Source organism: Liolophura sinensis, chromosome 7 (genome assembly GCF_032854445.1).
Source record: "Liolophura sinensis isolate JHLJ2023 chromosome 7, CUHK_Ljap_v2, whole genome shotgun sequence".
Classification (NCBI taxonomy): Eukaryota; Metazoa; Mollusca; class Polyplacophora; order Chitonida; family Chitonidae; genus Liolophura; species Liolophura sinensis.
Genome location: NC_088301.1, coordinates 22,769,813 through 22,795,914, shown reverse-complemented (window position 1 = coordinate 22,795,914; position 26,102 = coordinate 22,769,813). Strand labels below are relative to the sequence as shown.

Here is a 26,102-nt window from a genome sequence, read left to right as displayed (position 1 = left end):
TGGAAGGAAACCGAGCCGGGTGTGCTAACCCCCTCCGCCGCGGAGGCCCCTGCAGTTAGTCCAGAAACTCAGAAAGTATTGGTTGAATTGTACATGTAGCAAAAGGGCACCTTGTTTTCGGTTGAATAGATATAAATTAGACACCGGTGCGGTCCTTGACCCAAAGACCTCGCGAAATGAATATAAATACGGTTCCATGACAAAGCCACTATACAGAGCATACCAGTTATCACAGATTTACACTATTTACATATAACTGACAATGTACAACGCTTGAGCACAAGACACAGTGTTTATTTCCGTCATACACGCCCTTCTATACCATGGATATTGTTGTCACTCACCTTACATATAGACCTCACAAAGCGTTTTGATCACATATCTCCGGTTTGTGATATTATTTTGGTTTCGCTGTTCCATGTTTGAGCTAAACTTAGTATGTCAAAATGTCTCATAGATGACAAAAGCAGATATGTGCTAAGAACGTAGAACTAATATATTCAAGGGGATTTAATGTGTTTCAATGTGATAACGGGTAAAAAAAAACTCTCTGTTAAATTTAACAAAAAGTCTGTTGATAGATGTGATGATAGAAGTGATGATACAATCGGTTAATGATCATTCTGTTAAATAAAGCACAAATGTTCTATTTACTTAACATAAAGATTATTATGCTGAATATGACACAGTATTTTGTTATAACAGAATACATTCCAGTATCACTCAGACAACAGACATTCCGTTTAGTTTTGACTAAGTAAAGCATAACAAATAAAAAAATGAAAAACCGCCGATTATGCGACAAGATCGTATCTTTTTTCTTCTTCTTCAGAAATATATCCGTTTTAACTGAACCATTACAGAATTATATCGTAAGAGCATTACGGGCAAAGGGAGATCGCTTAACGCGCTGTCTCATCACAAAGAGAGACAGTCATAGCGCAGGCGTTAGAATAAATGAATCCATTAACGTATTTTTAAATCCTTACTTAACGAGGTAAACGTGTTACTGTCTAACTCGTATACACCTGAAGAAGAAAAAAAAATCCCGTAAAACAAAGAGCTTCTGTACACAAATAATCCACAAAGGTGGGTTAGATTTCACAAGCAAGTCCCCGTAATGGAAATATCATGTAATGAATTGACTAAGGCAGGTAGGTATGGGATATATATAGATACGTACATTATATACATGTCTTGATATGAAACTACCTCCCTGAGAGTGACTGTGTCAGTCTGTCGCACGTGTCATGCATTATTTATAACTCCATACCATTTACAGCCTACACGACACTGACCCTCTCAATAGAGCTTTGTGTAGAAATGAGCCGTTAGACAAAGTAACATGTCGCTGGTCCAACAAAACTTCAAACAGTCACGTCTTTTGCTTCGAGTCAAACGAATTGCTTTAAACACTGAAGAACACGATTTCGATTTAATGTTTCCGATTTAATATGCGAAAGGGTCGACAAAGTCTTTGGTTGCCCATGAGGCCAACTTTTGAAATTTCAGGTATTGCCTAAAGCTTGCTGGTTTCTGAAAATTCGCTTGTTGTCGCTATTTTCTGTTATGAAAGAAATATTTTGATATTCCGTTGACTATGGCAACAGAGACTCCTTGCATAGGCCTACACAGAGTGAGTTTAAACGAACAATACGTGTTGCTCATGTGGTGGTCAAAACAATAATGAGGACATTTTATGGTAGCATGGCGAACTATGGTAGTTATTTTACCACTATTAATAATTGTAAATTATCAATTATAAATTATTATTAGATGCGACAAACAGCTCTATAAGTTGCTCTGTCTATATGTCTGTCTATCCTATCTTTTAACATTGGCCATTCACCTAAACTGAGATGTGCATGTGAGCCGACATCAAATTTTTGCAGGATTTTTCAACTTCTGCGCGTTTTGGCTTGTTACTTGGAGAAAGGTGTGTTCCTTGTCATTTCATTTCGAACTTTTCTCCGAGAAACTACTTTAGCTTGCTTCATGCATGCAGTGAAACAGAAAACCAATTTGCTTGTCGTGTTTTTTCAAAATAGGTTTGTACTGGTATAATTACATGATGAGACCTGTACTGGAATCGACTATAACATGAACCTTGTATTTGTCTGATAGATTTTAAACCAAACAAGAAAATATTTCAGTAAAAAAGATATACATCAAATCTCAAAAGAACCACCTTCAGGTCGTTCTGGGCAATATGTTATTTTGTTCATATGGACACAGTATCGTATGTAAACGTTTGTAAATTGGATGTGGATGATCGATTAAACCCGTTGTTGTTGTCGATTGGTTTCACGTGAAGATTCTCGCTGGTAGTGGAGTGTATGCTGTCATCGTCGTCCCCTCGGTAACTCGGGATACTATCCAGGTCGTAAAAATCATAGTTCAGGTCATCCAACTCCTCCAGTTCCGGTTTCAGTGTAAAAGCCAGTTTCATGTTTGACACGTAACTCTGTAAATCTGATTTACACATTGACGCCGCTCGTCGGTAGGCGTCGCTGTTCTGTATGTGATTCTCGTTCAGTGCGAGATTATAGCGTATGGACGAGGCCACGCCAATCTCAAACATCATGTTCACTTCTTCACCAAGCGTGGCGGCCACAACTGTCTCCTCCTCGAATTTGTCGAGCAAGTGCAGGGACCCCGTGAAATAACACATCAAGGCCGGAAGTTCCCCGAATATCATCTGCGCAAGCGCCGGGAATTTTTGCGTGTCCAAAACGTCGTTCATTTTGACGACGGAAGACCCGGTGGGTTTATTGTTATTTTCCGTGGAGGTTTCGTAAAACCTGCAGTTCGCGCCAAACGGTATTAAAATTTCCCAGTCTTTGTCGTCGTAGCATAGAAGATATTTTATTTCTTTATGTTTTTCCTTGGACGTTTTGTTGAGGGGCAGTTTCCATTTTTTCTCCTCCGTGACTCCACCGATGTAAACCTTCCCCACCTTGAGTACTTCTCCGGGATTAAGAGTCCGCTGAGTGAACCGAACAGCGCCATCTAGCGACGTTTGCATTTGCAGCGACGCCACGTGAGTAGTGTTTAGGAAACTGCGGACGCCATTTTTGATGAGCTGCTCTGGACTGGTGTGGACTGGCGTACCCTCCTTCTCCGCGCTAGCCGTAGAAAACCAACCTGTAAACACACGTGGAAGAGTAGTCATTACTGTCTATATTAAGACAACCAAACGCATTCATACATCAATAAAGCATCTCATATGAAGCAAACCTATTATTTTTTGATATCGCATAACCGAGATAACTCGTCGCCATGTTGCCAACGTTAACCAATCAGGATGGGGTTATTCCTTTAAATATATACCTCACTTGTTTCCGCTAACGTCACCCGAACCCTGTTAGTCGTTTGAGCCTGGGGTACCGATGACGCGAAATCGTGCTTCTTGATTCTTTAACATGGCGCCTCCCACGCGTTCGTAAGAATCCCAGATTTAAAGTTGATGTCTGCAGTAACCAAGCTCGTGTAAACAAAATAGCTGAGGCAGTTTAGGTCTGTTTCCACCAGTATTCCGAAACAACTATAAGGTTAAATTATTTTTTGTCTTCTTTTATAAATGTTTTTAAGATTAAATTAATAAGGAGCTATGGAATCCATATAAGGCCATCACTGTACCATCGCGCCATCACCCGTCGATGGCACGAAGCGATGGCACGATAATGCGAAGCGATGGCACGATGACACGAAGCGATGGCACAGTGACACGAAGCGATGGTACGATGGCACGAAGAGATGTTAGCATCGTACCCTTGCTTCGTGCCATCGCTTTACATCATGTCACGATGATGATCTTTTCCGACTTCCATAAGGATTCGACCCTGCATGTGTACCGAGTGCTTATTTCATTCGTTTGCTATGTTGAAAGTTCTGTTCGTGGATGTACATGTATTAATTAAAGAATTCAAACTGCCAACTTCCTCTGTCCTGTCCTGATATGCAAATACACAGTCCTGAAATTGTGCTCCTGTTAAGCGTATTTCAATGTCTAAAGCAAATTTACTTCCCACCCCTAGGGCCTACCTAGGTGACAAAATGCCATGATTTCACTTCCAAAGGCAACAGCTAAAAAGTGCTGGTTAAGTATGCTGGTCTAATTTTTTGATACGTTGTAGAGAAAAATGGCAGCTACATATGATATGATGACATGGCATAGCACCGCGCAATAGTTTGGGAATATATATTTTGGGGGTTGAAATTTACAAAAGTACTACACCGATATAAATAATAAGGATCATCAACCCGTACATGTAACTTCTTATACCAGGCCATATGTGGTATGGTTTGATTTAATTCTAGACCAGTGTCGTGTAATAAATTGCATCATGCATTTTGTTTACCTAGTTCTGCTTAAGTCATAGTGCTATGTGGCTTGTAGCACTAGTATGCTATTATGTAAGCATTTACAGAGCAGTTAGAATAAAACCATTACTGAGGTAAACTGACAAGAGGCCGCATTCGACCGGTTACGTGAAACCCGTCATCATTTATCACAGTTGTCGCTGCTCTGGTTTTACGGTCTATGGCGCAAGCCTTTTACTATATTATCCAGTATAAGACTGTTAGCCGAACGTTCTACATGAGTGTTGTATTCAACAGCAAACTATCTACATGTCTTAATCATTAATACTTAGTGCCTGATAACCAGCCCTTATGACACATCATCTGGCTGTCTCTTTTCACCTTGTCACATAAAAACATGCCGGATGATTCAGCTTGACGTTCCTTGATGGAGCGGATATATAGTTTTTCTTTCTTTAATTATTTTCCTAAACATTCCATCAGGCATAAATATAGGCCTATATTTATGTACTGTATAGCTCTGTCTTTAAACTGAAGTCTTAACCCATACGCTATATTTGTGCCAATATTCAGATGGTCAGTCAAGAGAACTATACCTTCACGCGTCCAAGAAGTAACCGGTTTCGTTTTCGGTTACCTGCATCTGACCGCAGAAGCCAGCATGAGCTGGACGAACTCACAGAAACCTCATTGGATCGTGAGAGGCTCACTGACAGAGGGTCAGTGTGCTGCGCTTGCGCGCTAACCGTCCAGCCAGGCATTCGCGCGCATAAGTAAAATAATAGGGAGTAACGCACCAAATAAATAAATAGTGACGTATGGAATTCGTTGATGTGGATACACTATAAAAACAATCTGTTAATTTGTAACAGAAAGTCTGTTGTCTGAGTGATGCTAAAATATATATTCTGCTACTGCAGCAGATTGTTCTGTTAAATATAACACACATATTCCATTAATTCAACATGAAGAATGATTCTATTAGACTAACAGGATTTTATGTTGAATATGACCGAACATTGTGTTATAATAACAGAATACATTCTAGCATCACTCAGACAACAGATTTTCTGTTAAAATTAACAGTTTAATTTTTTGAGTGTTAGTTCAAACAGTGTCACAACCCTATATGTGGAAGCAAAAAGATCCTAAAAGTTAAACACTTTATAAAGACTAAGAATGTATGTCGAGAATGGAATCCTTTTAGGCTGTATGTGTAGAGAGTGTACTTATGTTTGTAAACGCCGATTAAAGCGAGGTTACACGTACACACTCATGGATGATGCGGTTAAGTGCGATGACGAACAATACTGGCTGTTGTTAGCTGTATAATTAACGTATAGATTTATTTATTTATTTATTTGATTGGTGTTTTACTCCGTACTCAAGAATATTTCTCTTATACGACGGCGGCCAGCATTAGGGTGGGTGGAAACCGGGCAGAGCCCGGGGGAAACCCACGACCATCCGCAGGTTGCTGCCAGACCTTTAACGTATAGAACTTGTACGTAAAACAGCTTTGATCATATTTTGGAGCACTAATCGCGACAATAATAGTGAGCTTGTAAATATTCAAGGCAAATAAATATATGATATATTGAGACTCATTATGATGCGATGATAAACAGCTGCTATATACAGAATGCATCAGTCCATGCACAGCGATGGTAAAAGGTAAAGTACACCGACAACCTAGAACACCGAAAAACAATCCAGCTGTATGAACCACTATATAACCAGTCTTATATATGAACCACAATCCAGCTCTATATATGAACCGCAATCCAGCTCTATATATGAACCACAATCCAGCTCTATCTATATGAATCACTATATATCCAGCTAATCCATACGTCGAAAAGACATTCGTATACATGCCTTCAACCATGATGGACGTTGCAGCTAGATCAATAATCACAAGGCCAATTCCGTAAACGACGTGTGTTCGTCAGATAGTGGTGTTCGTCAGATTGTCAAATGTTATATAATGTTAAAATACCGAGTGGACCATGTGACAAATTACAGTAGTCTGTCTTCGCAGGCATATCGGAAGACAGTTTTCGGTAAAGTTGAATACTGAATGTCTACAGTAATGTTGAACGTTTACAGTAATGTTGAATGTCTACAATAACGTTAAACATGAACAGTAATGTTGAATGTCATTAGCAATGTTGAATGTCTACAGTAATGTTGAATGTCTACAGTAATGCTGAAAGCGACTTACTATATGCGTACCACCGTACGTTTCAACGCTCCAAAATAGCTCTATATATATATATATATATATATATATATATATATATATATATATATATATATATATATATATATATATAACATCCTGGATACCCGATCTCGGTAAATTAAGCAAAGCACTGCCTTTTCTTACATGTGTGTTTGATTTCGTTGGTCTTGAGTACATACAGGGTGTGGCTGCAAATATTCCCACGCCGTTGTCGTAATCCCTGGTTATATGGAGTTTCTTACCCAGGTCTGTATTGTATTTTAAGGTCACCCTTTAGCAGGTCTCTTTTCACTGTAAAAAGTGTTTACTTCTTTGCCCCTTATACGCATTGTGACTACTCATATATATAAGGGCAATTTTTACACTTGTAACATTTATGTGTGTTTACCCATCCATACATGGGGATCCGGAGAAATGTACACCCTGAAAAGCATCCGGAATGTCCTTTCAACTCATCATTCACATTGAACTATTATTCACCGTAAGGCTACATTGTGTCTTTATACATCGTTTCGCTATACCAAGAACCTCAGATTCGCCGCACTTAACACAATGATTACAGTCAGTAGGGGCTCCTTGTATTCCTGTTAATAGAGCAATACACTAGCAATTTATAACACATTAATATCTGCAATAATCTTTATACGTAAACAGGAATTTAGGAATTGATTTGCAATATGACCGGAGGCAATGATGTATTGGTTGATTGACTAGTTGTTGTAAAACGGCATACACACAAAATTAATGTTTTAAATTGCAGAGACAGTCTGTTGTCTGAGTGATGCTGGACTGTATTCTGTTATTATAACACAATATTGTGTCTTATTCAACATAACATCATGTTAATCCAGTGGAATGGTTATAATGAATTATCAGAATGCGTGTTTTATATTTAACACAACAATTAGCAGTAATAACAGAATACATTCTATCATCACTCAGATAACAGACTTCAAATTTAACAGATAAATTTTGTGTGTAAACCGTTTAACAACAACCATTCAGTCAGTTAATCCATCATTCCTTGCGACAGCTTTGGTGTCCATTGCCTCGGGCCATATCGCAAATGAATTAAATCTTCATGTAGCCGAAAAAACTAAAAAAAAAGCAAATTCCTAAATTCCTGTTTACATATTAAGATTATTACAGACATTAATGTGTTATAAATTGCTCAGGGTGTTGCCGTATTTGTATTGTATCAATTAAAATCAACAGAGTAATTTTTCGAGTGTATGCTCAAGGTTTCATCTTCTATACGATTGTGGTCAGTTTGTTGGGTGGTTAGCTGCTATGCATAAGTAAAACCACCGACCTTTAACAAAGTACTCATGAACTTTCCTGCTCGTGACGCTCGGTATATGCACACTATATTAGTGGAAAGCAAGTTGTCTTGAACGAGCATAAAGACTGCGCAAATGGCGACTCGACCGATTAGATAGTAACCGAGCTCCTTACCGGGCGTTGGGAATCGACAAAGGAACTACATTTTGGAGGTAATAAAATTTTACTGTTACTCTATATAGCACGGTATAGTTTATGCTTATCTTACTTTATGCACTGTTGGGTTATTGTAACATAATACGCGATGTCTGGCTCACAACAGTCTTTAAAAAAAAAACCGCGCGTCGTTAACTTAACAACAATGTTTAAGCTTGTGATAGCAAAAAATTTTGTAACAAAACGTAAAACCCGCGTCGGACGTGTACAGTGTGTTGTAGTTTTAATATATCTGTAACTTTTGTTGAAATTGGGACAGAACGATCATCCCAATTGGGGTTGTCAGTGTCAGTGATACTGTGGGGACGAGAAAATCCATAGTCTTTGTGCCGATCACATTCCAGTGTTAACATGATACCCTAAGCAACGTGTGAATGTGACCTCTATATGCTGGCAACCAGTTCGTACCACGTAAATATATATACAGGTACAGCACGTCATGCGATTTCATTACAGAGATCACGGGTTTAGGAATGGTATGTCTCGATTTTAGTTTTAAATTCTGCAACTTTCTGAAGAATATATCGTCAAATTCACGATGTCACTTTTCAATGCATTCAAGTTATACCAGCTAGTGACTAGGGGTGAACAGTGCATTAACTTTTAGCGGTGACCAGAAGTGACCATTGCATTCTGATTCACTTTCAATAGTGACTGGAAGTGACCAATGTAATCACCTTTAACAGTGACTAGAAGTGACCAGTGTAATCCCTTTTAACAGTGACTAGAATTGACCAATGCATTCTGATTCACTTTCAACAGTGACTGGAATTGACCAATGTATTCTGATTCACTTTCAACAGTGACTAGAATTGACCAATGCAATCACTATTAACAGTGACTGGAAGTGACCTATGTAATCACCTTTAACAGTGACTAGAAGTGACCAATGTAATCCCTTTTAACAGTGACTAGAATTGACCAATGCATTCTGATTCACTTTCAACAGTGACTGGAGGTGACCAATGTATTCACCTTTAACAGTGACTAGAAGTGACCAATGTAATCCCTTTTAACAGTGACTAGAATTGACCAATGCAATCACTATTAACAGTGACTGGAAGTGACCAATGCATTCTGATTAACTTTCATCAGTGACTGGAAGTGACCAATGTATTGACTTTTAACAGTGACTAGAACTGACCAATGCAATCACTTTTAACAGTAACTGAAAGTGACCAATACATTCTGATTCACTTTTAACAATGACCAAGATAAGTAATTAATATCATCAAACACAGGCCAAAGATGTTTGGTACACTGTTTTATTTCAAATAGGCAAGCCAAATTAAAGGTTTAAGAAGACTTGACCATTGCAAGCCGTATGCACAACGGTTTGACTAGATTTTACTTTTAAATTCTTCAACTTTTTCAAGAATATATCGTCAGATTTATTCATTCAAAATCCCTTTTAAATGTATTCATGTTATAACAGCTAATGATCAGAAGTAACAAATGCTTTCACCTTCAACAATGATCAGAAGCGACCAATACATTCTGATTCACTTGTAACAATGAACAGAATGATCAATATTATCATATATAGGCCAAAGATGTCTGGTTACAATGTTTTATTTCAAATACCACTGCAAACATTATGGGCAGATAAGCTGACTATTGATTAGCGTGGAGATATAGATCTGAACCTTGTGTACATATCACACTGCAAACACAATGAACTCACCATCAAACAGCTTGTAAACAAAACAGGGTCGTCACATTAAGAACAACAAGCACACGCATGTATACTGTTTCGTTATGAAGAAGTTTAAAATATGTAGGATTGCCATGTTTTTTTTGCTACAGAAAAAAGAGTGTGTTTGTGTGTGTTAAATGTGATCCAAAATGGTGGAAAAATAAAAATGTAGAAACAATTAACCAAAATAACCTATGCATGGGCAGGTTTTTCAAGTATCACAGTTTCTTGCACGCTATAATAAACACATCGTCGAGGTCTATATTCCAGTGCCTATGCACTAAAAAACACACGTGTTTCAGTGTTAGACATCAGATCAGACAGATCAGAAATTTGTGTTTTACAGGAGCAACGACACGGCGTTTGGGAAACGTGGCAATATTTGTGGCAAAACGTCAGCGAGTGATGACGTAGAATGTTCCAGACCTCGTTCCACAATGCGATTTAAGATAGGCCAAGTTAACTGGAACTACAATGACTCGGCCTACATGTGGAGATGTCAAAGACATACACTGTAATGGTAGTTACAATCAACTCGGTCTACAGTCGGTTTGTGGAACTGATGTATAACACTGAAGCCAAGCCAGATATACAGGATTAGAAGACTGGAAAACGTTGTCTTGTATAGGCTATTGCCCTTGTTACCCTAATATCAGCATTAATACAACCATATTTTTGCTATATGCTACGAAAACAACGGTCGCAACCCCAGTAGTCGAGAGTCAAGGGATCAAACTCGGATCGGGTCAGGCCAAGGACTTTAAAAATGGTACTCGTTGCTGCCTCGCTTGGCGCTTAACACTGAGATATTAGAGCAAGGAAACAGGACTGGTTGGCCCGGTGTTAATATAATGTGACGGAGTTGGGTGTCTTACTTGAATGTCGGCAAATTTTTGGCGGCATGGGCTCGCCCTGCTACAAGAGGACACATTAAATATGTACACACACCTAATGACTCCTCGTGGTCATATGATTGAAAATTTGCTAAGTACGACAAAACCCTCAAACACTTTCAAACAACTTGGACAACGATTGCTCGGTAGAAGAGTGTCTTGGTGTATAATATTAAGGTCAAACCAGATAGACAGCGGCCTATGCCAAAAAGTATTGCATTAATACACCATATACTTGTCATATGTTACATGTACAAATAAAAAAAACCTCGTAACTCCACTTCTTGCGACTTCATCTAAAAGTCCTAGCCTACAGCACTCAGTTAAATTTTGCCACATTTCACATGCTAAGTACACCTGCACTCGACTGGTAAAATTTTCACCTGTAATTTAATTAACTCACCTGCATAGTCCTCAGGTATGACGATGGCCGGACCATACTGAACGTACTGGGACGAGGTGGGGTCCACTTGTAATGTCCGGGCGTACACTTTCCTGACTTTCCGGACTGAGAACAGCATTAAAGGCTGTCTCATATCGAAAGAGAAGTTCTCCCATAGCAGGGAGCAGCTGGACACGTTACATTTCACCACACAGGGAAGCTTGAATTTACGGAGTATGTCTTTGAGGGTGTAAGCTTGGTTGCTCCATTGGTAACCCTGGGGTACAACAGACGGAGACTCGGGCGCTTTGGCCTTCTTCCTGCTGAACAGCTCCGGTTTTTTACTCATCTTCCGTCACACGTACGCCAGGTACAGTCCCTATCCTCGATATATGGCCTCACCGCCGGTCAGTTCGTCTGACCATTATGTCCGGCTGAGGTGTGTATGTGTGAAAACTGACCAGTACCTGTCACACGGTGACAAACAGGTGAGCCGTTTTTTCACCTGATAGAAATTTACCTTTCCCAAGTTGTCACCCGCATTCACTAAGGTAAAGGTGTCACTATATAATAAAGGTGGGGCTCTAGAGGAACAGCACGTATGTCGGAGACAACCTGACTATACGTCCTTACAAGGACGCCCGAGTCATCCACAGGCTGAAGTCTTCCGTCGACGCTTTCACAATATGAAAAAAGGGGCTTTAGTTACATAACCTATAAAATACACAAAGGAAATATGTTAATTACTCGTAGGAAATCCGATGACTATGACAAGAATGGTTTAGATTGAACTTAAAAAGAGCACTATTCTCAAATGGCCAGACGTATATGTAGCCTATATATTTGGCTGCAATTTCCGGATTATGATTCCCTCTTCTTCACTTCTTTGGTTTTTAAGGCATACATATTGAAGAAGTTTTCTTTCAATGCAGTGGTCAAGTTTAGACCCTACCGATATGAGAAAAGCCTGGTATAGGCCTTGGCCAAATTGATTCGAACATGCAATTTCCATGGTTACAGCGATAATCTAGGCTGCTCAACCATCACCAGCTCTTGACGAAAATGTAAAGTTGAAGAAAATCAAGGGCTCTTGGCGATCGCTGAGCCCTCTTGCCAAAAATGTAGGCCTCTTGCCGACCATTGAGGGTTCTTGTCTAAAATCTAGGCCTCTTACCGACCATTGAGGGTTCTTGCCTAAAATCTAGGCCTCTTACCGATCATTGAGAGATTTTACCACCTATGATGCGTTACATATATATACTACCGCCATTTACAGACATCACAGTTGACTCCATAAAATTCATCAGTGCCCCCCAAAAAGGTGTCGGCTAGCATGGAACTAGCACAAGACACAATGCTAAATATGGACCCTCCGTCTAATTAGTAATCTAGTTATCAATTATACTAGAACAATACACAGACGCTCTAGTAGAATACCTTCACATAAAACCTGTCTATTCAGGAACGTCGTGAGTGAAACATCAGGCACCGCGGATATTTTCGGGAGCGGATACAGCTATAATAGTCCAGCTACATGCGGGTCTAAATTTATACACTGCTATGTAGGCTTTAATATAAGGATAAACACCTACCATACCCACACACATAGACATCAGCTCGTAGTAGCATACAGCATGCATATATATAATCCAAGCTAATTAATATGTTAACGTTTAGATGAGTAAATAGAAAGGAAAACGCAAAGCTTGGGGAGACTCTTTTGTTTATGCAATTAACAGCTGAGAAGGCTGTTGGGTATGTGTAGAGAGACGTTGAAATTTTCTCACGGTCTCGCCGTATATACCAAGGATTTATATGTCTTACCTGCTTACACGTCCTCCCAGTCGAAGTCGTCGACCCTCGCGGTCAGAAAACAGCGACACAATTGAAGCCATTCATCGGCATGACCGAGTTCAATGAGTTAAAAATGTGCATTATATATTTAGATCGGCTGTCTCGGGAGTTCTCGGATGGTGGACACGCAGTCGTTGATGACTGACGTCGCAGACAAGCCCGGTGAGGAGAGACTATACCGGCCAACAGTTCACATATATCTGTATAGGCTTACGTCTGCACTTTCAAAGTCCTGAACGTGTGTCTTTCAATGCCACTGACCTAAAACGAGGCGACCGTAAGATATACAGTGGCTATACAATACGTCATAAGAAAGGTTTAGGGTTAATTAGTGTTTCACCGTAACGGTTCATTTAGCAGATCCGGAATTTTTTTTTTAAATCTGCCTCACAAGCAATGATATTAATATTCTCTCTCCAGGTCAGTTCTCGTCATTACCGCAGGCCAAACGATGGCCATACAGCTCGGGTAGGCATTGGCAAACGATGTTCAGGGTTTCTAAATTAGATGGTATTTATATTTTATTTAAACTTGGACTCTTCGATTTAAAACCTGAATACATCTGAACGTTTACAATCGCGGTGTCCAAATCATAACTTCATTTATAAGATCCACCTCTTGAAAACCCGTTAGGACGTTTACGACCACGGTGTCCAAATCATATCGGTGTTTCTATTTTATATAAAGTCAGACTCATCCACTGAAAACCTGTATGCCCATTTTACGATCATGGTCCCATACTCACAGCCTTATCTCTACTTTATGTAATAATGGACTCACCAGGTGCAAACCTGTAAAGAGGTGTATGATCACGGTGTGTCCAGATCCTAACGTTGTTCAGAATTTAAATCAAATTAGTCATTGGATGCAAACGTTTACAATCACGGTGTGTCCAGATCCTAACGTTATTCAGAATTTAAATCAAATTAGTCATTGGATGCAAACGTTTACAATCACGGTGTCAAAATAATGACGTCATTTATATGAAATAAGACTCCTGGATTGAAATCTTGTATAAGCTTTTACAAATGCGTATTAATTATCAACCTATATAGTGACAAAAATGTCAAAAGAAGACATTTTGCAATATTAACACACAAAGCTTTTCCTACACCGTCACATAAGAAACGCGGATCTCTGTTGTATACATTTTGTTGAATTCAGCTAAATATTAAACTTAAAATCCTGTCTCCACCAGGTTGATTTTGATGACGACAAATATTTGAATCACTTTTTATGACATCTTCCATTTTTGAAGACAAGACAATTTAATACATGACTTCATTTCTAAATACACAAAATTTACATAAAATCTTCCTTGACATAAGGTATTCTTTAAAAAAAAAAAACAAAAAAAAAACAACATATGTGAATTATTTACCTGAGATCTTAATGTCGTTAAGTCATTCTGTGCTCGTAGGGGGTACCCATCTGGGGCCTCTCTCTAAAGTACTACACCCTACTCTACCCTTAAGGTTTGTGTATTACGACCCCGTCGGGCGTTGAAAGGGATGACCCGAATTGAAATCAGTGCAAAGACAGCAGAGCAGAGAAATGCTTCGAGCAGATAGCTATATATATACACATACATGATTCCCACGTGTTCGCTCAATGCACCTATACACAGACAGCCGGTGAACGACCATCAGTCTGAATATGTCTACATAAATACATGTACACAGTCAGAAATCGTGGAGTATATACATTTTAGTTGTTGACGTCATTACAACTATGGACACATACCACAATTCAAACTTACAATGAATTAGGAATTTGCGAAATATTTTTAGATCATTTTTAGTTTAAGTATTTTTTTTTTTGTATTCAACATAGCTGAATTACAATTCCTTAAAGAGGAATGTTGTGGCAGTAATGCAGATGTTTGTTTACAACAAGCAAAGTTTTGTTTCCTGGCGTATTGGTTTAGAATAGTGCGTCTGTTAATGCCTTTTTCGCTCAGAATATCAAGATATTGTTATATTTTACAAGTCTTCACAGCCTTGTCAGATTTTTGTTTTCCATTTATTTGAATAATGTTTATCCCTTACATAAAACTTTTTCATTTATATAACAGTTTATGTGTGGAGGGCCTGAGTAAATAACTGCCTTTCGCCACGTGCATGTACCTGACAAATGCCCTGATTTAAAACTGCTCCCAAACCAGAGAGAGCCGGATTCGAACCTGAGATCTCACTGGCCAAGTTCGTTAAACCCCAAGCACTCACTCACTGACCAGGTTTTTCTACTCAGTTACTATGGTAATGACAGCACGATTAACGCATTACGTCTGTTCTGGGTATATCTCATCGGTTATGTGTGATTAAATTCAAATTCTTTCATGCTAATTTCTGGTTTAGTTATATTATATAAGCACATATTGATTAACTTTTATGATGTCAGACCTCGGAATTGATCTTTGTGTACTGTGTATGCAGGTACCTATAAGCTTTGAATGCGACATTTTGTTTGAAATGGTCAAATTCAATCAGTGATTGCATCAAAAAATGAAGTCAGGTACAAGCATGGTATGTTATGATTTTTTTTATTTTGATTGTTTTTTTACGCCGTACTCAAGAATATTTCACTCATACGACGGCAGCCAGCATTATGGTGGGTGGAAACCGGGCAGAACCCGGGGGAAACCCACGACCATCCGCAGGTTGTTGGCAGACCTTCCCACGTACGGCCGGAGAGGAAGCCAGCATGAGGTGGTCTTGAACTCACGGCGACCGCATTGGTGAGAGGCTTCTGGGTCACTACCCTGCGCTAGCGCGCTAACCGACTAGTATGTTATGAAGAACACCATGCCGTGACAATCACCCGGTGACATTTTGTTAAGAGCACTGATGGCTAGGCCGCCTTCGGGCGATTGCTCTTCAGTAAGAATAAGCGATGCTGTAACAACCACTCAACGACTTTTTGTTAAAACACAATCCAGAGACCACCACACGGCGACTTTTTTGTTAACAACACGACACCGTGACCATCACATGGCGACTTTTTGTTACGAATACGATGCCTTTACTCCATCCGGTAACGCTTAGTTAAGAATACGATGCCGTGACGATTATTCTTCAGCAAGGATACAATACCTTAACAACCACCCGGCGACTATCTTGAGTGTACGATACCGTGACCACCACCTAGCGGCTTTATTCTTGATGCTGTTAACGCCACTCTGAAACTGTTCTTCAGTACGAAGCCGATAGAGGACATCTCGCTACCTGGCTACCTCGACCTTTCTAGTACAGCGAAGCGAGGTAACGAGGTAGCGAAGCGAGGTAACGAAGTAACGATGCAAGGCAGCGAGGTAGCAAAGTGCATAATCTTGCTACCTCGCTACCTCACTAACTCGACCTTTGAAAAGGTAACGAAGTAGCAAGGCAGCGAGGTAGATAGGGAGCGAGGTAGCGAGGCAGTGAGGTAGCGAGGTAGGGAGTAGTTATTATAATCACTTTAGTGTCAGGCTGAGGCATACACCGCGTGTAATTTGGGTTCTTGAGACACCTGGCCGGATGTGATGCCGGTTGAAATCAACACACTCTAATTGCCAGGTCCTGGATCTATGACATAGTAGTCTCAGCTAGTTCAGCGCTTCCCTTTAGCTGAGATGTGAAGGGAAGCCATGGGGGTTGCGGTGAAAAAGGGTGAGGGGGCGCTGGGACAGCCTATTAATCTTGACTACGCCATGTTTCAGTACTGGTTGGTGGTTAGAAGCTGAAATTGATTTATTTCTTATTTAAATAAAGGACCTGGTATGGTAAGGCGGGCCACAGTGCAATGAACTGTGCACCTCAACAAGCGAAACTGACTATAGCTTTGAGTGACAACTGCAGACACAGTTCTGTTATACTCTTCTGTTCCTATTATTTACCAAACATGAGACTTATAAAGCTCCAAACACGCACTGAAGAGGTGAATACGTCATAAAATCGAAAAATGGTAGCCTACTCCAGTCACACTGAAATGTCTTTTTTTTTTAAAATTAGACACTGTGGATTGGGGGAAAATCACACTACCACAAATGTAACTTTTTGAAAAACTCTCGAGCATGCAGTTATGCACCAGGCAATTAAATAAATATAAAACAAATGTAATTTCCAGCCTTATACTTCTGCTACGCATAACGTGTTAATGTTAATGATAGAGGACCACTTACGCTATCAAGCAGGATTCACGTGTGATTTCGTTATAGCTGTCACACGTTACGTAACACCATCTAAACAATTACCCATTCTAATTCATTATAACACTTATTTAATGCAAGGTGGGCTACATCTTTATTCACACAAAAGTATGTTTCCAAACAAAAAAGGACCAACAAAGATTCGAACTTTTCCTAGAGTTGCTACATGTCCTCCATAGTATGCGTGATAGATGATGACTGAAATACGGATTATTAAACTTGCAAAAATATAGCAAAATTGATCACTTGATAAATTTTATGGCTTACATATGAAGGCCGACGGTAACCAAAACGAAGCTTTGACAGCACGTAGAAATATACACATGAAAGTTTCAGTGTAAATGTGTTTCTGGTTAACGTTGATCTGTGTCCTCTACATTAAAGACACGGTGTCTCATTTGAACGAAAAACTGGCGTTTTTGATCGAGAGTGAAATATAGGCCGGGTTATTACTAAGCAATCATCTCTTTTATGATCATATAAGTTGTATGGGAGCTTCGATCAAGTTGTGTAATTCCGATTTGGAAATTTGCACTTCCTTATCGCACCTCTCTGGATCTGATTCTCCGCCTCACCGTACCGGGTCCTTTATTTATTTATTTATTTATTTTTTATTTATTTACCTAATTGTTGCTTACTCACTAAGCCGTACTCAAGAATATTTCACTTGTACAACGGTAGCCAACAGTATGGTGGAAGGAAACCAGACAGAGCCTGCGGAAAACCTACGACCACTCACATGTTGCTGACAGACCTTTCTTAGTATGGCCGAAGTGGAAGCCGGTCAGAGGTGGCCTTGAACTCACAGGGACTGCATTGGAGAGAGGCTCTTGTGTCATTACGCCGCTCTAGCACGCTAACCTCCTCAGCCGCTGAAATTTGAGTGACGCAGTCGTGTTGGGGGATGTCATATATGCAGGAACCTCAGCCTGACACTAAAGATTATAATAACTGATCTCCACCTCGCTACCTCGCTCCCTCGCTTCCTCGCTGACTTTTCAAAGGTCAAGTTAGCGGGGTAACGAGGCAGCGAGGTAGCGATGCGAAGCAGCGGGGTAGAAAGACTGTTAATCTTGCTACATCGCTGTCTCGCATTGCTACCTCACACCGCCACTTTGTTACCTCGCTTTGCTGACTCGGTAGCTCGTTTCGCTACCCCTTTACTTTGCTTCGCTGCCTCGATTGTTCTAATACAGGGCGAGGCAGCGAGGTAGCGAGATGTGATCTATCGGCTTCCATGCGTGGTCTCGCCAGCTGATTTTTCATACAAATCATTTGCGGTTGAAGATACCGGTGTTTACACATTCGAGAGACAAACGCCTGGGCGAGGACGCTCAGAAAATTGTGGTAAAGGGAAAAGCTTCGTGTAGTATAGCACTGGGAATTTATGGTCAAATGCAAGGGCACGGAAACTGTCAGAGGACTTCGCTACCGTGTTACGTCAACCTTTGTAGTATAAGGCGAATTAGAGAGGCTGCCGAGAAACGAGGTAATGAAGCGAGAAAACGAGGTAGCGAAGCGAGGTAGTCATGTTGCTATAGGCCCTCCTTCCTGCCTCGCTAACATGACCATTGTAATACAGGGCAAGGTATGCGTAGAGAAAGAAAAGGAAAGCGAAAGAAAAGTAGCGAGGCAGATATGTAACAAAAAACTCCTTAATCGGCTTCCAGGCGGACATAACTTTACGTAATTCGTTTTTTTTTTCAGGTATCTTCGAAGATGCAGTTGTTCCATTGGGCTGTAAATTGGTCCTCCCCACCCATTAACTTGGCCACCGTCGTCATATTAATACGTCAAATTAATATTATCTAGTCCAAAAATATCCCCGTATTAAGTTAAACAACGTACCGAATGAAAATTAAACGAAAAATGAGGTACAAAAACAATAAGCAACTACAAATCCACGTCCAAAACTGTCTCCAGGGTCATGCTCATGAACATCCGCTTCAACCGGTTTGATCGGAGTGACGCTTGCGCAAAAAGAACAGGAAGCCATTAATCTGTACGTATGAATATGTTGGGACTAACGCGCGTTTCAGTATGTGAAGTTAACAGATTACCATGCATAACGAATATCTGTAATCGATCATCATGCCCATGTGTTACCATACGTTATACATAGATATATAGTTAATAATAAACCACTGACAATAATACACGAATTCCTTCCGGGACAAAAGTATGTACGTATACATATACTGACATGTGAAATAGAGTTGAACCACTGCTACTTGCGATTACCGAACTAATTGCCCATCTCATTACGAAATTACTGGACACAAAAACAAAGAGGAAAAAAAACCCACATCTCATCTGTCTTATTGCTGAATCTGCAGATAGATGATTATGACTTTTTTGTCCCCAAATAACAATTAATCAGTTGTTAAGGTTTGTAGATGACGTTATATAGGTATACCTGTATACGGATACGTTGGCCTTTAAGTTTATTTGAATAGGTCAGTACACTAACAGAGAGTCGCACACTTGAACTATGAAATTATGCCTATGATGTCATAGGATATAATGTGAAATAGAAGTGACAACTGTTTGGCAACCAGGGCCTGATTGACTGGTCAGTTCAGATCACTTGGCTTTAACGGATCAAGACAAGTGTTTTAGTCGCGTACCCGTGGTGCAGTGGTATCCCCCAGGTTTTGTCCTGGTTCGACGTGTAAGGGGAATAATGTTTGAATTATTTTCCAGAAAATGTTGTCAGATTTATGTAAAACTATGATTGTGTCGTATTCAATGCGTTTACCGTTCTGATATCTTCAGTAAGATATTTTACACACTACTGTGACTAAATAATACTTCTATTAGCCTGTGTTTCGCCAGGCAAATATCTTGCCACATCGCATCAAGTTTGAGCTGGATTCGAAACGTGACCTCACGGGTCTAGGTTGGTCATCTACGCTTTTCACTTTTGTGTCTAATTTCCCTTAACGGGAGGTTAAGACTGTATTTGAACAGAATTGCGACATTCAATGTAGAAACAGGTTGCAATTAAAGAGCAACTAAGACAATCACATATACTTTGATTAGGAACAACTTGTAAATTTTTATTAACGTTTAGACACGCACTTAGAACATTTCCCGCATCTTCCTGGTATCACTGAAAGTCTTATGCCGTCTTATAGAGTTTAACCTTATATATCAGAAAAAGTACTCTAACTGCATCCTCCTTGCAATAGTATATATGTGTGTGTATGCGTCCGCTTTTTGGGAAGTTAAGTTTTTCCACTCAATTTCTGTCTTAGAACCAAAGGGAGATCTTTGGACTAGCTCTAAGGTGTTTGTGCAGATATTGTGAACAACAGATCTATAAATAACGAAAGGCTATACTACAGATTTGACTTTAGATAGATTGAATTTTGGCTTTACAATCACTCCCTACGGGAGCTGTGGCTGTATGAAGTATACCTTCACCTAATCATCCGTGTAGTTTGCATTACTCGTATACTTGTACATCCGCGACTAAAATGAACATCACATTAAATATAAATGCAGTTCCTGTAAGTATGTTCACTTTATTTACTACTTCGGTGCATTAAGACGCACATGGTAGCCAAGAGATAACGGCATGGTAATTGATTCTCTATGAATAAATTACAGTTATCACAGGATCTTACCCTATTGTGTTCATATATGTTGACTGATCATGGGGGACAGACAATTTAATGCTATTCATTGATCAGAAAAACAGATTAACACATATTCTGGAATCCAATGAGGTTGGTATTTTATTAGGAATCTATGAGTATCATGACAAAATACACTCGGAATGCTCTTAATCAATCAAATTACATGGACAAGGTTTTCTGAACACAACCCAGTATTTAGGCTGATAGCAAAACCGCACTCAGGCGGATAGCAAAACCGCACTCAGGCTGATAGCAAGATCATATTTAGGCTGATAGCAAAACAGTTTTTAGGCGGAAAGCAAAACAGTATTTAAACTGACAGAAAAACAGTATTTAGCCTGATAGCAAAATCGTATTTATGCTGATAGCAAAACAGTATTTAGTCTGACAGCAAAACAGTTTTTAGGCGGAAAGCAAATCAGTATTTAGACTGATAGCAAAACAGTATTTAGGCAGATAACAAAACAGTATTTAGGCTGATAGCAATACAGTATTTAGGTTGATAGCAAAACAGTATTTGGGATGGTAGCAATACAGTATTTAGGCTGGTAGCAATACAGTGTTTAGGCTGACAGCAATACAGTATTTAGGCTGACAGCAAAACAGAATTTGGGCGGATAGCAATACAGTATTTAGGCTGGTAGCAATACAGTGTTTAGGCTGACAGCAATACAGTATTTAGGCTGACAGCAAAACAGAGTTTGGGCGGATAGCAATACAGTATTTAGGTTGTTAGCAATACAGTACATGGGCTGATAGTAATACAGTCTTAGACTGATATCAATACGGTGTTGTAGCAAACAGTATTTTAGGCTGATAGCAAAACAAAATTTGTGCAAATATCAATACAGTATTTAGCTCGATAGCAAAATGGCATTTGGGCTGATAGCAATAGAGTATTTAGGCTGACAGCAAAACAGTATTTAGGCTGATAGCAATACAATACATGGGTTGATAGCAATACAGTATTTGACTGATATCAATACGGTATTGTATATGTAAATGTAGGTTGATACCAATACAGTATTTATAGGCTAATACCAATGCAGTAAATGTAGGCTGTTCTCGGGACAGACCACATATCAAGCTAAACAGAATATGGTACATGGCTGATCAAAGCTGAGAAACATTGTACTGTACACCTATCTCCGCGCACAAATTTGATTCCAGAGGTGGACTCCCATAACAAATTACACTTCTGATCATATGTATAGCCTAAGGGAGGTAGACATTTTAGGGATATACTAACAAGGCACAGGGAAATTGTAAGTGGAACCATGTTGATTGAAACAGTTGACACTGGTACCTTTGCATACTACTTAGATGTGCTTATATGAATCAATGAATGATTGTGGTTTTTAATACCGAAATGATTACCCACGTACGAGATATATTAAAGATACCATATATACAGATGCCAGTGGCGTATGCCAACCACATATGGAGAAGGCCAAGATCACTACATTCTGTGGTTGGAACACTGAATGACATCTGCACCAGAAGGCCCGGAACACTACACTGTGTGGTTGGAACAATGTATGCACCAAACTAAAATCCATTTCCGTTTCCTCTAAAACAAATGCATAGGCCTACATGTACATGCATAAATATATTAAAACGTGAGTGAAACCGTTGATTTTCATAACCAATAACGAGTGGATACATTTCAATTCAATGGAAAAGAAAACACAAAAATCAAGTAAAAATCAGTAGAAAGACAACTTAAAACTCAAATTCATCTGAAAATATTTTACTCATGTTTTCAGGTCCCTTTCACTGAACTAAATGCATTCAAATGTTTGGTTTGTACAGTGGGCTTTTCTCCTATCCTAATAAGGTTTGGTTTGTAAGCTGGGCTCTAATCCTAATCAGGATGGGAGAAATCTTACACGAATGTAAGAGTTCACAAAAAATTATTTTATTTAGACCTCAACATCAAGGTGTAAAAAAAGTCTCGAGTCATTCGAGACATATTATCATTACAATTTATACATTTGACTACTTTATTCAATAACAAAAAAATTTTTAAAAAAGGGGGGAATGAATAGAGAGATACTATTTCCAATGAACTTTCTACTCATGTTTACTTCATTTTTTATCTTTTCTTTCCTTTTAACGCTGTTCCCAACACTCGCATCCGTCTGCTAAATGATTCTGGGTAAAACAGAACCCACGGAATACTGGGATATTGACACAGCAAAGTATTTCTGACAGTATGTTACTTAGTCTAGGCCTATATACACTGCTCGAAATTAGAACTCCACTGATGGCAAATGAAATATCACTCCTGCTTCCATGACGTTGGACAGTGGGCAATTCTAAGAAACCCTTTTAGTGAACCAAAGAGTTTTCTGCTGATCACGGCTGAACACCTTTCAGAAGAGTTAAGTTCTACACATGTCACATGATCTTGGTTCTAGATGCCGTCTTTTAACAAGCTGACATCACTGAAACTTGTCAAAGTCTACTTCACAGGCATCAACTATTTAAATGTATACATAACTACTTAACATTTTCAATAAAGGAATGGTACCCCCAATTTCACAATTATCTGGACGGACAAAAACTGGACGTTTTGGTTGGTTAAAACAGTTGTAAATATATAAATCTCTTCTATACATGAATCTATGAATAAATACATATAACATTAAAATCCACTTGCATTTGGTCACCGCAATGGAAGGTATTCAAAATGTCACCATAAAACGTTGATCGTCATCATCTCAAGACACAAAACTGCAAACTGTGTCAAACAATACCTTCCTTTGGAAACCTTTCTAAAATACATACAAGTGCGTTCTAATACTTGACTTGTCAGGTTCGCTTTTCTGAGCCATAGTTATACAGTTGTGTATTGATGATCAATACCTAATAATATCAACATCATCAATAAAGCTCACCTTAGAATTCCACATTTTGCATGCAGAAAATTCTGTTCAAGTACAAGTTTTTGGAAAAGACATGATGGTATTTTAGACACAGCATTCAGTTGTTTACCTGATGATGCCCATTTCAGTTCATATCAAATATTTTCTTTAAAAATGGTGATTAAATTGTGACCCATCCTTCTTGTTCCTACTGCGACATGGTATGAATGTCATCTAAATGTCTCACAGAGTGCCAGTCCAAAAGGTAGCCGGACATGGTCTCTTTGACATCATCGCCTGATCAGTCTAAACATTAAGCAATGAAATCCCTCCGTACGCCGCACTGATGGAGTGATGAAATTTTTGCCTCTATTTTAAAGTTGGATCCCCAAATTTGACGGACCACTCAGCGCTTTCATCATCTGGGATAAGGTGCTGAGCAACCTGGGAAATGCCAAAGACAAAAACGTTAACAAAACAGTTGGAACAATCCAGGTTTGACTGTGGAATGAATGCAAATTTTCGCGGTGACTGGTCATCATATCCACAGAAGAGGGCAATGTGACTGGTAATGGAATGCTAGGAGCCTTCTGCATGTGAATAAGTGACACAGAAACTAAAGGCTAGATGAATGGCCATGAAATGTTACAAGCCTGCTAGATGTTAATTTAGTAGTGTGCTTGTGGCACTAGTAATCTATTGACGTTACTGGTTGAAATTGAAAATTAAGGCTTTGTGACTGGTAATGCATTACTCAGAATCTTGAACAATTGTGTTTGAGGTGTGTTGAGATGAGCTAGTAGGCAGGACTGTGTGTTTGAGGTGTGTTGAGATGAGCTAGTAGGCAGGACTGTGTGTTTGAGGTGTGTTGAGATGAGCTAGTAGGCAGGACTGTGTGTTTGAGGTGTGTTGAGATGAGCTAGTAGGCAGGACTGTGTGTTTGAGGTGTGTTGAGATGAGCTACATGTAGTAGACAGGATTGTGTGCTTGAGATTGGTTGAGACGAGAAATAGCAGGATCTTGTGCTTGAGGTTTCTTGGGATGTGCTAGTAGACAGGACGGTGTGCTAGAGGTTTCTTGGGATGAGCTAGTAGACAGGACTGTGTGTTTCAGGTGTGTTGAGATGAGCTACATGTAGTAGGCAGGATTGTGTGTTTGAGATGAGCTATAGCAGGACTGTGTGCTTGAGGTTTCTTGGGATGAGCTAGTAGACAGGACTGTGTGCTTGAGGTGTGTTGAGATGTGCTAGTAGACTGGATTGTGTGTAGAGATGAGCTATAGACAGGATTGTGTGCTTGAGTTGGGTTGAGATGAGCTAGTAGACATGGTTGTGTGCTTAAGGTGTCTAGAGATGAGCTATAGACAAAACTGTGTGCTTGAGGTGTATTGAGATGAGCTAGTAGACAGGATTGTGTGCTGGAGGTGTCTTAAAATGACCTAGTTGGCAGGATTGTGTGTTTGAGGTATTCTGAGATGAGCTCGTAGACAGGATTGGTTATGTAACACTAGACATACTAGAAGCCTGCTACATGTACAATCATTCCTATGGATGAGCTAGTGGCATGTCCTTGAGAATGAAGACTTAATCGATGTTACTATAAATGGAATACCAGACACTTGACACTGCAGCATTTAATGACATTACAACATAGTTTTATTATCATCGTGCAAGCTCTGAAAATATATATGCGGTGCCGTAAGAAAATGTATGAATAAGTATATCATTATTTTAGCATGTTGAACAACTTTCACTGTTAAATACGACAGAAAGCAAACATAGCATGATCTTACCATCATACTGCGACTTGGCAGTTCCACCGTGTGGGTTAAGTTACCCTTACTGCTCACTACATTCTTACTCTTGGAGCAGTCAAGCTGGACTTCTAGACACCGATAAGACTGAAACAGACAAGTACATGAATACAGTCATGCAGTGATCAATGGTGATTGTATTAAAGCAGATTGTACACAGTAAACCACCACCCCTTTGGCAGGGGCTTATTCGAGAAAGCCACTTCTTACTTATGGCAAAATTTAAAATACAACTTTGAGCTTATTTTTGGGAATTTTATCTTTACACAAAACAGTCAAAATTTCAATTTCCAGTACCCATACCAAATTTTAAGCATTCTGGCAAGGTCTTAAGGTGTAAATTTTGACTTAAATCAGACTTGGCTTTATAAAAATCCTAATACAAATGATAAGCTGATACAGGTACAGGCATTTTGCATTTAAATACTTTGATACTGTCCAAAAACTTAACATGTATGTTACTCTTGATTGATCTTCTGTAAGGTCGGTAGATCTCTCCATTGTATTCCTTGATACTGTCAAAACTTTACATTCCAGTATAAACTGGAGATGATAATCTGTTTCTAACATTTGTTGTTTTTCAGAAGTTTGGCCCCAGGGAATTTAATCTTTAATAATCTTGACAAGAAATTAACATCTCAGTTTTGATGTTCAGGTATGAGATGGCACTGATAGATTTGCATGTATCCGATTTTTATCTGATGAT

At 39.4% G+C, this 26,102-nt stretch overlaps 2 protein-coding genes across 2 annotated transcripts in view; both read right to left on the bottom strand.

The window, feature by feature from the left end:
- Positions 1–699: 699 nt before the first annotated feature.
- On the bottom strand, positions 700–11,563 carry LOC135471128 (uncharacterized). Its single transcript, XM_064750207.1, has 2 exons — positions 11,058–11,563; positions 700–3,144 (listed from the first exon to the last, which is right to left on the bottom strand). Exons 1-2 carry the CDS (start codon positions 11,383–11,385, stop codon positions 2,222–2,224), a joined length of 1,251 nt encoding a protein of 416 aa, XP_064606277.1. The 5' UTR covers positions 11,386–11,563; the 3' UTR covers positions 700–2,221.
- A 9,248-nt stretch (positions 11,564–20,811) lies between these two features.
- Positions 20,812–26,102, bottom strand: part of LOC135471568 (EF-hand calcium-binding domain-containing protein 7-like) — a 30,611-nt gene continuing 25,320 nt past the window's right edge. Inside the window, exons 16-17 of the mRNA XM_064750848.1 lie at positions 25,376–25,483; positions 20,812–24,028 (exon numbers count right to left, since the gene is read on the bottom strand). Of these exons, the coding sequence (XP_064606918.1) occupies positions 23,954–24,028; positions 25,376–25,483 (183 nt within the window). The 3' untranslated portion in view covers positions 20,812–23,953. The remainder of the gene's footprint in view (positions 24,029–25,375; positions 25,484–26,102) is intronic.

Coding starts and splice junctions, on each gene's coding strand:
- LOC135471128 (XM_064750207.1), bottom strand. CDS start 11,385: ATGAGTAAAAAACCGGAGCTGTTCAGCAGGAAGAAGGCCAAAGCGCCC. Junction 3,145..11,057: donor CATACCTGAGGACTATGCAG/GTGAGTTAATTA, acceptor GTGTGTTTACAG/GTTGGTTTTCTACGGCTAGC.